The sequence below is a fragment of the Propithecus coquereli genome, unplaced genomic scaffold (genome assembly GCF_000956105.1).
Source record: "Propithecus coquereli isolate 6110/MARCELLA unplaced genomic scaffold, Pcoq_1.0 Scaffold791, whole genome shotgun sequence".
Taxonomy (NCBI): Eukaryota; Metazoa; Chordata; class Mammalia; order Primates; family Indriidae; genus Propithecus; species Propithecus coquereli.
In genome coordinates this window covers 336115-350130 of record NW_012154074.1, presented here as the reverse complement: position 1 = coordinate 350130, position 14016 = coordinate 336115, and the positions used below count along the sequence as shown (strand labels likewise).

The following is a 14016-nucleotide window of genomic DNA, read 5'->3' as shown; positions in this document are numbered from 1 at the left end:
CCATGTAAACTTTAAATATTTTTAACAGAATTGTTGCCATTGATACTGCTTAAAGGCTAAGGCATTAGCAGAACCTAGATATCTTAATGAAATTTTCTACTGCAATATAACTTCATCCACATAGAGTTGTCCAATTACTGAAACTTTTCCAACCAAAAGAAATGGTAAGTTTTTTATCCTCAGTTCTGAAATCTGACTCATTAAAAGACATATAGGAAAAGACGAAATAATACAACAGACTTCTTCATGGTAAGCAATTCCCTAGATGTCTGAGGTAATTGGAAAATTCAAGGCTGGTCCGTCAGGGGCATATAATTTATCCAATAGGTTTGAGAGAAGGCTGAGATATTTTTCCCCAAGTGGTATTTGGCTAAATAACAAATATTGGGGTTTGAGAGAAAGGAAGTCTGGCTTTAAAAACAAGTATCAAGGAACCCAAACTAAAAATTGTACCAATTAGATCTTTATTCATTCAACATACTATTAAGCCTTTGCTATGTGCCAGAGAACTGTCCTTCATGGGGACAATGTATGTTAATGTCAAGTCCCTGCCCTCATAGAGTGTTCAGAGTAGGATGAGAGCACAGACAATAATCAGAATGCTCGTACACATGAGACGGTGATAAAGCCGAGTCGGGGTGACATGGAGCCCTGGGGTGGGGAGTTGCTGTTTTCTACAGGGTAGTTAGGGACCTCTCTAACAGGATGATATTTGACACTGGAACAGAAACCTGACGAAAATGAGGGAGTGCATCATGAAGGCGTCTGTGAGAAGAGCAGACGTGGGCCAGTGATCATAAAGGACAAGACGCATGCTTGGAGAATTTGAGGAGTGCCAGGCAGGCCGGTTTGGCTGGAATAGAGTGATGGAGGCGGTAGGCAGGAAATCAGAAGAGCAGGGATCTGGATCCCGCAGGGTCTTCCATGCTGATGTAAAGACACTCCTTTGTTCTGAGTGAGATGGGAGGCCGTCGGAGAGTGCTGAGCAGAATGACAGGAGCCAAGGTTTGAAAAGGCTCTCTGTTGAGTGGAGAATATACTGTAAGGGAGTATGGGTGGAAACCAGTTAGAAGGCTGTTGCAAAACACCGGGTGAGAAATCTTTTTTCTAAATTTCAGAATATTATGGGGGGTATAAACGTTTTGCTTACATGAATTATTTTTGTACAGTTTGAGTCAAAGTTATAAGTGTGTCCATCACCCCTTAGGTGTTCACTGTACCCCAAGTGTGAATTTACCCATCCCCTACCACACCTGCTTGATTTCCATTGAATTTTACTACCATATGTACACATGAGTGTTGACCATTTAGTTCCGTTTTAATAGTGAATACTTGTAGTGTTTGTTTTTCCATTCTAGCGATACTTCACTTAGGAGGATAGTCTCCAGTTCCATCCGGGTTGTTACAAAACGTATTAGTTCACCATTTTTTTTATGGCTGAGTAATACTCCATGGTATACTTATGCCACATTTTATTAATCCACTCATGTATTGATGGACACTTGGGTTGTTTCCACCTCTTTGCAATTGTAAATTGTGCTGCTATAAAGATTCAGTGCAAGTGTCTTTTTTATAAAATGTCTTTTTTTCCTTTGGGTAAATACCCAGTAGTGGGATTGCTGGATCAAATGGTAGGTCTACTTTTAGTTCTCTGAGGTATCTCCATACTACTTTCCATAGAGGTTGCACTAGTTTGCAGTCCCACCAACAGTGCATAAGTGTTCTTTTCTCTCCGCATCTACATCAGCATCTGTTGTTTTGGGGACTTTTTGATAAGAGCCATTCTCACTGGAATTAGGTGATATCTCATTGTGGTTTTCATTTGCTTGCTATCTTAGACCAGGATGGTAGGAGTGGAGGTGGAGAACAGTGGTCAGCAGATATACAGGCATACCTCAGACATGATGTGGGTTCAATTCCAGACCACCACAATAAAGGAGTATCTCAATAAAGTGCGTCACGTGATACTTTTGGTTTTCCGGTGCATATAAAAGTTACGTTTACAGTATACTGTAGTCTGTCAAGTATGCAATAGCATTATATCTAAAAAAGGTGCCTTAATTTAAAAGTACTTTATTACTAGAAAATGCTGACACAAAGATATGAAGTGCGCACATGCTGTTGGAAAAATAGCAGATAGAGTTGCTTGACACAAGATTGCCACAAACATTCAATTTGTAAAAATCGCATATCTGGGAGGCGCAATAATGCAAAGCACAATAAAATGAGATGTGCCTGTATATGAAGGTAGGGCTGATGGGATTCAACACTGGATTGGATATGTTGTACAAGAGAAGAGTCAAGGATGTTTCCAAGGCCATTCGCTCAACCAACTGTAAGAACAGACTTGTACTTTCCTTTTGAAGCGACGGACAAGACTGCAGGAGAAGCAGTTTGGTGGCGGTAGGCAAGTGGGAAGTGAGGTTTGAAAATTGGAAGTCTATTTTGGACATCTTAAATCTGAGGTGCCTATTATTCATACAAGGAGAGATGTTAAGTGAGCTATTGCAGGGGCCCCCAACCTATGGTGAGTCATATAATTATTTCATTATATGTTACAATATAATAATAATAGAAATAAAGTGCACAATAAATGTGATGCGCTTTCATCATCCCGAAACCATCCCGCCACTTCCCCGGTCCGTGGAAAAACTGTCTTTCATGAAAGTCCCTGGTGCCAAAAACGTTGGGAACCGCTGAGCTATTGGATCTGGAGATAAATTTGGGAGTTATCAGTGGTATTTAAGTCATGAGAGGATCACTTAGGGAGTGCGGGAAAGATATTAATAGAAATGCAAGAATTGATCCTTGGCACTCTCCCATGTGTAGAGAACCAGAAGATAGGGCAGAACTAGCAAAGAAGACTGAGAAGGAACAGCCAGTGAGACAGGAGAAGTAAGAAGAATGGTGCCACATAAACCAAATGAAGAAACTATTTCATGGAGGGGAAAGTGATCAACTGTTAAATGCTTCTCATAGGTCAAATTTGCAGAGGGTGCAGTTGGAATCAAAGACTAGGGTATGTATGACTAAGGTAGGGAAAAAAGAACATTGGGGAATTGATCACAGAACTAAGAAATCTATGTGGCTATTGATTAATCCCAAGATTGATAAGGAGTAATACTGGGGTGACAGCAAGCTCAATGCTATAATCTTCAAGAAATGAGGGGGGCATGATTTGGGGCTTAGCAGATGGCTGAACCATAGAGGAACAGCAAGTTATATAGTTTATAGGCATAAACTTCGAGACTATCCTATTTTAGAAAACTAAGGATAATAGTCTAGAACAGGGTTTTTCAACAGTGGCACTGTTGACATTTGGGACTGATAATTCTTGGTTTCGGGAAGCTGTCCTGAGCGTTGTAAAATATTTAGCAGTATCCCTGACCTCCACCCACTAGATGCTAGTAGCGCACTACACAGCCCCAGTATTTGCAGCCAAAAATGTCTGCAAGACTCTGCCAGATGTCCTCTGGGGGGCAAAAGCACTCCCAGTGGAGAACCACTGATCTTAAGGTAGCAGTGAGGAACTAAAAGGACACCTACCTGATCTCTGGTCTCAGTGATAGAAGTAAGGAAGAGCAAATAGCTAATAATTTGAGAGGGTGACTAGGGCAGCAGTGTCTTCTGGGAAGAGCATATTTAGGTTAGAGAAAGAAGCTGAAGGGAGTATTTCCAGGAAAGGGTGACGATATGGGTAATATCTTAGTAGTTATGGCTACAACGCAGCCCATATTTATCAGCCTCAAGGAGGAAATGTATTCCACAAGGACCTGACAGTCATCATCTAATTACTTCACTGCCTTCGCCTGACCCAATTCACCACTCAAAGGAGTCACCCACTTAAGGGTTCTTACAATGCAGATTTCAATAATTATATTTAATACATGCCGAGTTTATTGCTGTATAAGAAATCAAGAGTCCCAGAAGAACACACAAAATTATACAGTGAAGACCTTGGCGGCGCTGAAGCAATGGCACTGTGTACATCTTCTCCCCAGAATTCTCTGACAAGCAAGAAGGCACGCTGTAAGCATCAGTTTCCAGTCAAGTTTCTAGCTATGTAGACAAAAGTGAAGTCTACTCTCTAGAAAACAAAGAGGTATGAGGAGGGGGAAGGTATCTAGAGTATCTGGCATGAGTAGAACTGCAAAAAAATGTAGGAGGTTCTATTTCAACACCACCTCCTTCATTAACTTTCTATGCGTATGCCCTTGACCAAAGAGTAATCTTCCAGGTTTGGAGTAGAGGATGAACTTGGCACAGAGAGGGAAGAGAGGGATGCCTACAGAAACAGCAAGATCACATTTAAAGGGTCACAAACATGTACCAGTAAACCCACCGAAAGTGTGCTAACAAAAAGTGGACAGGATCAAAGGAGGTTTCTATTCTTTGAAGGAAATATCTAAATAATATGCAGCTCAGGAAGAAATAAAAACCGTCATAATGTATCAGAAAATAAGGAGTTAAACAACTCCTATGATCGCTAAGTTCCAAGGCACAGAGACCACCATACCTGTACCAAACAGAAAGGAGCTCCTATGTAGAAAGAACGTCACCAAGCTACCTTTAAGAGAAATGTAGTGGTGGTCTTTTGTGCTCAGTCATCCACAAGTACAGTAAGTGAGAAACTCACAAAAAAGCACTTTAACTGTAAAGTCAGATAAGGCACTTTGTTTTTAATTTTATCAGTTTCTTCAGAATTAATCAAGGTCTGGGGTCCTCCGGTAATCTGAAGTGGTGCTGGCTACAGCTTTAACAGGCTGAGCACGTCCCCAGGAAACCCTCAGAGTGCCACAGTCCTCAGCAGACTCCTTGGTGTGCTCTGCCCGCCTACCCATGTGCACTCAGACTTCTCATTAAACTTCCCACAGCATGACCAGTGGGGGCGACCTGGGTGGCCTTTGTGTCCATGGCCGCAGCCTAGGTACCCACCTGTTTGGTACAAAGAAAAGAGGGAGAAATAACTATTAGCGTGAAGTCTAGCAGTTACCATGGAAATTAAACCTGGCAACATTCGGACTCATGGGAGTGAAAATATCTAAAAAGAACCCAGCAAGAGGAACAACCTATCTGACTCCTGTATAGTCAGGAGGACTCTCAAGACTGATTACAGAAAATCAACTCATGTTAGCCAAAGCTCTAAGAATACCGCAGTGTTAAAATTGGCTACCTGAAGGAGAACTGGTTTGGACTTTAACTGTAAAGTGATTGAAATAAAATAGAAGAGTAGATTGGTGAACATTAAAAAAAAGGTACATCCTGAAGTTTTCATACAGAAGGGTACAATAGCCTATTTTATGGCCCACCATTAAAGCAAGGAAATAATGGAATAACTTTTAAAAAATAATTAGATCCTTTGCCTGAGCTGACCCTCCTCTCTCCCCCACAAAATAATTGGTTTAATCATCTATTCCCCCAGCCATGCCTCATTTGGAATTTATTTAAAATTTTAAAAAGAATAAGATGGGTCTCAGGCTGCTGGAAAGGGTACAGAGTGAAATTAAGAATCCCACAGAGACACACAAGGCTCATGGGATTGATGAAGTGTTATCAAAACTAAAAGCACTCGAACTTTTACAGCTGCCATTTCCATTCAGAACAAGGAAGCTTTAAGTGAAACTTCTAGAACAGTGGTATCTCTACACACAGACTGTACTTCCTAGGAACAGAGCCTGAGTCCACATATCTAGCGGCTGCGTGGCAGTGGAGGGGCCGTGATCTGATTCCCACTGCTGGCGGACAGGCCCGGAGGGTGCCGCCTTTGCTCCTTACCCGGCATGGTGCCTCCACAGGCACAGCGAGCAGTTTTCTGGCCTCCACTGGAGCAGAAGGTGCAGCAGTGAAATATGCCTGGGTGCGGGCGGTGCTTTCTCCTGACCGTCACAGCGAATGGAGAGCCCTTCAGTGTTCAGACCAAGAGCAAAGAACAGCACTTTGTGAGTCAACAGGATGTGCTGAGCATCACTAAGTGCTACAGGAGTCTGAGGTGCAGGGCTCAAGGACAAGGAGGGAGGGACAAGGACAGCAAGAGAGAAACAGAGATCAGAGGACAAGAACCCTGCTCAGCTGGGTGGGAGCAGATACAAATGCAGTGAAAGAAGCCAGGAGTCTGTACAGCCCTTCCACCATGCTTCTCGGCACAGATGCTAATGATGCAATACAGGCACTAATCTCTTCCATGTGGCTGAACTCCCCGGACACCGACTAGGGTCATACAGGGTCGGCTCCATTTTCAGTGACATCTGTGTTAGCTGGGGCTTGTTCTGGCAGGATGGTAGGAAAAGCAGAAGCCCATGCCACAATAAGCACAAGCTTTTCTTAATGGATTTGCCTTACTCTAGCCTTGGGTGAACTGAAAGCCTGTATATCATTTGACACATTAGTAATCTCAATTTTTGCTTTCGTGTGACTGACTGTGGTCCCTAGGACTCTCAATCTCAATTCTTAAGGAATCTCTGGGCCCAGTGATAGAAGAAGTAAGGAAGAGCAAATAGCTAATAATTTGAGAGGGTGACTAGGGCAGCAGTGTCTTCTGGGAAGACCATATTTGGGTTAGAGAAAGAAGCCGAAAGGAATATTTCCAGGAAAGGGTGACGATGTGGGTAATATCGAATCAACAGAACGCTGTGAACTCAAGGCCAGGACATCCTGTGGGCCTCTGTCTCGTCTCTCAGCCACGTACCTCTTCCCCTCACATACCGAGCTATCCTCTTTCCTTCCACCCCTCTATCCTGGACACAGTATGTGTTTACCCTGCCACTTATTCTGAGACTGTGAAGATATATGGAAGGGAGAAAGGTTAAGTGTGTGTGTCTAGTAATTTTCAAATCAGTAACTCCCACTTGCCTCCTTCAAGGATAACTTCCATTTTCTAATTTCTACCCTATGTTAAACAAAAAGTATTTAATAAGCGTTGCAATGGGCCTATCTCTATGTGAGAACCATAGAGTTGGAGAAAGCACAGAGCAGAGAGCCTGGCTCCTTAGAAGCCTTTCAGATGTCAAATTTCCTCTCCTTTTAGTTTACGGTCTATTTAAAAAAACAATTCGGAGTTCAAAGAAATGGGTTCAAATTCCAATTTTGCTACAGAGCTACTGTGTATTGTAGCAAGTTTGGTCTCTCGGTCTCATTGGACAATGATCCCTATGCCTCAGTGGTTTTGAAGAAAATTGAAATAATGTATGCAAAAATACTTAACCTGTTCTTGACATACTGTATTTAGGTTAGCAATAAATGGCTATTGAATATGAGTTTCCTAGTGCATAGACCACAAACCTAACATATCATGATGCTGTATAGTATTTTATTGTCTCATCGGTGTTGATTCCTGACTACTCTAGTGTCAGCAGAGAGATTCTGCTGGACATGTATTACCCAATTTTTAAAAATTCATAATCTCTAAATCAGAAAGTGCTATACTTGTTTGTGAAGAAAAGTATTATACTTATTTCTGTTATATTTGCTTGTTGGTTATATTTTTTTGTAGTAACCATGTAACATGGTAACAATGTAACATGGTAACATGTCATAACCATGGTAACATGGTAACTTGTTTGTGTTATACTTGTTTATAGTAACCATGGTAACAAATAAGCATATATGCAAAATAGAGAATTACATGGGCAGGTGGTTAGGCAGACAGACGACTGGTCAGTTGAGAGGAAGGGGCATAACCCTCCCAGTTGTGTTCCAGTAAGTCCATGTCTGGTCACAGTCTGGACGAAGCTGGAAAATCCTGAGCTAGATTGTATTTCTTGAATGTGTGTGCTTATCTGCTGATGGACTGCTCCCTTGATCAAGGCGTCTTCCCCAAATTAAGAATTCAAACAAACCAAGTGAATGATAAAATATAAGCATAACTGCCAGAAGGTGAAATAGGGACAAAGTGTTCGTATGGTCACCAATATCCTCTAGTAAGCATGAGAGCAGCAAACTCTGGGCAGCTTCTAAAGTGAAGAGAAGAAAGAAAAGAGAATCCCAGTCAGTCTCTCTATACAGCTGATGCTATGAGAAATGTCTCCAGATCCTACAATGACAGCACGCGGTGGGGAGCAGGGAGAAAGGAGCTCAGGGAAGCACACGCATAGGTCGTACTCACCTGCACGTGCTGCTCTTTGATGCAGACCCACACCGTATAGACCCCAGGTTCCTTGGGGGTATAGGAAACATAGTACGTCCCATCCTTGTTATCCTTGACCATTGTTCTGACCGGACTAAATGGAGGTAAGAGTTCAAAAAACCACTCACTCCCACAAACCTGCTTCAGTTGCTACTACTTTAGAATGTAGTAAACTCTATGCCATTCCATTCAATATTAATTTTAAGTATCCCCAAACAGAATGCCTCTTCCATTTGCCTCACAAGTTAATTTTACAATGGAAGGTAAGCAGCATAAATTCAAATTTTTTTTGCCTTTTGGCCAATTTTCTTTTTGTGTTCTTTTCATCGGGCTTCTGTTGAACCCTCTTGCTCTTTGTTGTCCCTCCATACTCCAATTCCAGAGAAATATAAATATGCCCCTGGCACAATTTAGTAGCAAAGGAGGACTGAATTTTGAGAAGGGCACCGTTCCATCTTACACAGAAGACTTTTCAGTCCATTCCCAAGCTTGGGATGATGACAATCTGAGGGGCAGACCATACCTTTGAGAGAGAATTAATATAGGTATAAAACCCACACAGGAAAACACATTTGGTCCAACTGGTCCTATCACATTTTTTCATAGCACCACAGACAGGCAAGATGAAACACTGCAGTTAACATCTCCAATTTCTCAAAGGACCTCACTGTTTCCAGTTTTCTGTTACCCATAACACCTAATTGTGTCATACAAACCTGTCTTTCTTATCTTTAGGGACAACAGCGACTTGAATGTTGTCTCCTCCCCTGCCCATGCTCTCTCCCATGGCATCCTTACAAAGCAGGGTGAAAGAGGCGGTCTGTTTCTCCCGGGCTCTGTGGAGATCTGCAAAAGATAAACGTGTAATCTTCACCTCAAAGGCAAACTGTGTGACTACAGCTCCGATCAGACACCACCTTGCTTTTTCTCTTCAGAACAAAAGATTGTGCTTCCTGTTTATTGTAACCACCCTGCTCCCATTCTTTGCTCTTCCCCTACCTCCCAGAGTATAACTCTTGGGAATCCCTCCTGGTGAACCTGGTTCTCTCTCAGCCAGCAGCTGCTCTTGGGTCACACAGGATCCTGGACCCTAACTTCAGCCCTAAGGAAGCTTTGAAAATACTAAGGATTGGCCTAGGTATTCAGAGAAGAAAATCGCTAGATCCTGTGAGAGAGGCTAGTCACCCCAAAACTACACTCTAGAAGCTCCAGATCCTGCTAGAATAGGCAGGGGGTATAGCTGACCAGCTTAGACTCTCTGTGTTGTGAGATCCTCTGCAACTTAGTGGCTCATGCCAGGGTGTTGGGGGGAATATCCAGTAGCTACCCAGCCCCTAGTCCAAAATTCAGGTGAAACAGGGTTTCTTCACCTGGGGTTCATGTACTTTTATGAGGTCTATAGAAAGGCTTATGACAGGTCTAAGAATCTCTTGAAATTGTATGACCAGGTTAGTGGGTGTTTCTGGGGGAGAGAACATTCTTAAGTGGATCTATGACTTCCAAACAGTTAAGAATTCCTGTGCCACAGTCAGGATGGTTCTAGGATACAATCTTCCTGTCAGGATTTATCTGTGAAATATGTTTGAATAACATGCTTCCTTTAGAAACAGAATACTGGTCAAAAGAAACCATTTTTCCCCCTACTGAATGAAACACCTACCGTAGCCCTTTAAATGCCAATACAGTTTATGTGAGCCAAAAAGAACACAGAACAAAGGAAACCGTAATTTTCTCTTGCTCATTCCTCTGAAACCCCCTTCACAACTTAATCCAAGCAATCCGGGGCCTGCTTGCTCCTCTGGGCAGGCAGGATTTTGCCCTACTCTAGTCATTGCTAATCTCCTATAGGCACTGTCTGTGTTCTGTCATCTGATAGCAACAAAGCATGATCCTTGAGTATGTCAGTAGTTGCTACTTTTCTGAACTGGAAAAGGGTCAAGCCTCACCCTTGAATTGAATATTAACTGTACCCTGACCAGAACAAATCAGAAAGGAAAAGATCACTGCCTTTTAGATCGGAATGTTTCCCCCACCCCGCCCCAGGTAAACTGGTCAGTAGGGGAGTGCTTCCTAACTGAACAAGCCACAAACCTTTAAATACCATGTCCCTATCCACTGCGCTCTCAAGGCCAATGCAAATGTCTTCCTACCTTCTCCTTGAAGGACACATTTGGCTGGATCAACCTCTTTGGTATTAATAGTCCCATAAACTTCATAGCCATGGCACAGGCCTGCTTTCTCCTGGGGAGAGAAGCATATCTTATCGTTTACTCCAGGACGGGCACTATATTCGATTTTGTTCAGCTTCCTGAGCCGTTCTACTACCACCCGCTTGGTGATGAGGATCTCCAAGTCTGAGCCGCTGGTCAGCAAGTGCTCAGTGAACTCCACTCCAGTGCGCATGTCTGCCAGCAGCTGTTCCAGTTGTGCCTTCTGCAGCTGCAGGGAGTTCTCCTTCTGGTCCCGTATGTCTCCCAGCTGCTTCAGCAGCTTGTCCCTGTGTTCTTCAATAGCTTTGATGTAGCCCTCTGAGAATGTTCGGACATTGGCTGCCACTGCCTCTACTCGCTCCTGGAGGGCGCTGTTCATCCTTTTGATCTGATCCAGAGCTTCCTCCAGGGCCTCCACATGGGGCTGTGTGCCTTTGAGGAGCTCGCGCACAGAGTCCCCATGCTTATGGATGACATTGCTGGTGAAGTCGCAGGGGTGCTCCCGATGTTCCCCCACCACACAGTCGCGGCACACCGGCCGGTCACAGAGCTCACAGAACAGCCTCAGCTCCTCCGCTGGGTGAGCAGGACACAAGATAGGCTTCCCAATCCGGCTGTAGCCTTTCAAGTCTTTTAGGTCCACCATTGTATGGTAAGTTGTTTTCCTCTGCCGTCTAGGGGCAAACAGAGTCAGGAACAGGAAACAAGGGAATAATTCTGGTTGGGAAACAGTTTAGCAGAGAGGTTTTAGGAGCAGAGGCTCTGAAGTTAAACAAATCTGAGTTCAATTAAGTGCTCTAACCTCTAATTGCATGATCCTCTCTGATTCCAGTTCCTTATTTATACAATGGGGACAATACTTACCTGAAAGGGCTGTTGTTTAGAACAGAATTAGAATAGACTAGGGCTCTGGCCTGGCACATGCCTTTGCAAAAGGTTGCAACACTAAGACTACATGCTAGAACTTTCCTCAAAGAGTTAATCTGGCAAGTTTATACAAGAGCCACAGCCTGCTTCCTAAGGCAAGATAGAGGTGAGAGCACAGTGGAAAATCAGCACCAAGAGACAGAAACTGGGCCAGATGGCATAGCAATAAACTCTAAGCGATTAAAGAGCAGCTAGCTGGCACTGACAAAAAGTCTCATCCAGCTTGCATCTAAGAATTTGGTAAAGCATTTCCGTTGACCAGGATCTACATCACCCAAGTCAGCAGGCTAGAATTTCCCTCCAGAGTCATCAACATTATTAGAAAGAGTGAAATCAATGGTCAGTAGAATCAAAGCTCTCTTTTTTAATTCCCCTCTTCTGTAGCGCTCTAGAGATTCAGGGAAATCCCTAGGAAACTATGGTGACTGTTCAGAGTTCCCGCATTAGCATTATATCAACTTGAAGCTTGTATGTCTATTCTGGCATCAGAACAGCGGTTGCAGAGAAAATAGGGTCAGCTGTTTAGCTGGCAGCAAGACAGTCACAGGGTCTATCACATAATTATGAGTTAAAAATAGAAAGACTGTAGACTACTAACTTGTTCTGTTGCTGAGGCCATAAAACAAATGGAAGTCAGAACCTAAAACTATTTTAGGCTAATCCTAAAACCATGGTCATTTACTATTCTGATGTCCTGAAATGGCATAGGGGAGAATAAGAAGGGACAAAGAGTGATCCATCTGACAAACTACTCACCAAATGCCATAAAAGATATAATCTGCACCCCAATTACCTTCTACCAGCTGACCTCACCAAGATCCAGAGTAATTCCAGGGTGCAAGGCAAAGACTAAGGTGAGGTCCAATCAGTACCTGTCCTAGGAAGGCAGCATGGGTTAGTAGAAAGAGCACAGAATATAGTCAGATGATCTGAATTTAATACTCTGTTCTGTTAACACACGTACCAATTGTGGGACCCTGGTAAATTATTGCTGAGCTTCAGATTCCTCAATTAATAAACAGGAGTGAAAACAGTGCTTGCTTTTCTAAAAGAATTGCAATGACCAAATGAGATCAAGAACAGGATCTATGGCATTATAGTCATACTCCTCTGTTGCTCCAGTAGCAAGTAAAATTATTCACTACACAAATAACTGATGATGGAAGCAAACTCTGAATGTACTTTGTAATCTGAAAAGGACTATGCAAATATTAATCGCTGCTATTACTACAGGTATTAGGCCAATCAGGTTAACTATTGTTGTAGAGTATTTGCAGTTGCATCATATACTGCTCTTTGACCTTTGGTGGTGTTTGAAAAGGGCTTTCCTCTCCATCTGCTCACCAAGGGATTTCTGTCTTGACACCTCTTTGTTCTCTGCTCTTAACCACACCAGGTGGGGTATCCCATCTTTACCTATGAGCCTGGCAGCAGAAGTGGCAGAGATTGGCTTTGCAGGTCTGACACCTCTTCTCTACTTCCCTGTCGCTGCACAGGTCACACACCAGGCCCTGGCCTTCTCCACGCAGACTCTCCAGCATCACATCATTCATGGCCAGGTGGTCTATGGTTAAAGCCTTCACTCCACCCATGGGCAGGTCCACCTGAGCATCACATACTGGGCAGAGGATGCCGATCTGCGGCTGCAGACTGTGTGGCTTGAGTTCCTGGAATATTGACCCCTCAGAGCTTGTGTCAGAGTCTCCCCCTCGGATATCCACTACTGAGAAGGGTTCCAGCTGCTCCAGACAAGTGGTGCAAACCGTGTGCAAACAAGGCAAGAGCCTGGGGGCTTTGAAAAGCCCCATGCATAAAGGGCAGTGAGTCTTGCCTGAGTTCCCAAGTGCAGTCCCACTGGGGACTTTGCTCACGAAGCCCAGCAGCGGCTTCCTGTTTTCTGACATATTCCCCACGTTTGTGCCCAGTATCAGAAAAGGTCGCGGGCAGTTCTATAATGAAGTAGCAGGTGATTAAGCCCACCCAAAGAGAAAGTCTCCAGAACTTGAACAAAGACCATGGGGACTCTCTTGCTGGCAAATTAAAGGGCAACCGGGAAGAAGAGGATTCCTCAAAGGAACCACCTCGGGATTTACTCAGAAGCGCCCCCTCCTTCCCACTGCATCCCATACCAGACACGCCACGCCCTCCTCTGCCCCCCAAGGGCTAGTCCTGCCACCAACTCTTTGACCCCTGCACCTCCCACATCCTCCACTGCCACCCCCCTCCCGCCCCACTCTCCCGCGTCCGACACGCGACAAGCACCCCCCTGGCCCCGGGCGATGAGGTAGGGAGCCCTCCCGCTCCTTCCATCCACAGAGGGCGCGCGCTGGGCAGGGGAGCTGCGAGGCCCCACCGGGTTTGCGGTGGCCACCGCCTCCCCGCTCTCGGCCCAGGAGCCAGAAGGACCTCGCCTCTCCTCGCACCAATCCCAGCTAGGGTCTACTTCGGCGAGTCCAATCACTATCCGAGAGGGGCGGCCCTTGCCGCTCCAGGCCCCGCCGCCCTCTCGATTGACAACATCAGCATCTAATAAGCTTTGGGAATTCCACGTCCTCTCCAGTCCACTCACGCGGGGACGGGGTCGCCGGAGGGCTCGGAGCACTGCGAGAGGAAAAGAGCAAGGCTGGGAGTGGGCGGAATAGTGTAGCCAGCGTCACCATTTTACGGGTACTGTGTCTGTCTTTATCTTTGTGGCGACCAGAAAGGGACCACTTAAAGCCACACTAATGTGCCACAGGGGCGGCCTTCTTTCCGCCC

General features: G+C 44.5%; 1 protein-coding gene across 1 annotated transcript; it reads right to left on the bottom strand.

Moving 5' to 3' along the window:
* Positions 1–4661: 4661 nt before the first annotated feature.
* On the bottom strand, positions 4662–13414 carry TRIM45 (tripartite motif containing 45). Its single transcript, XM_012663065.1, has 6 exons — positions 12676–13414; positions 10273–11006; positions 8839–8968; positions 8102–8216; positions 5776–5902; positions 4662–4935 (listed from the first exon to the last, which is right to left on the bottom strand). The coding sequence occupies exons 1-6, from the start codon at positions 13161–13163 to the stop codon at positions 4787–4789; spliced, it is 1743 nt and encodes a 580-aa protein (XP_012518519.1). The 5' UTR covers positions 13164–13414; the 3' UTR covers positions 4662–4786.
* Between the last annotated feature and the right edge of the window lie 602 nt (positions 13415–14016).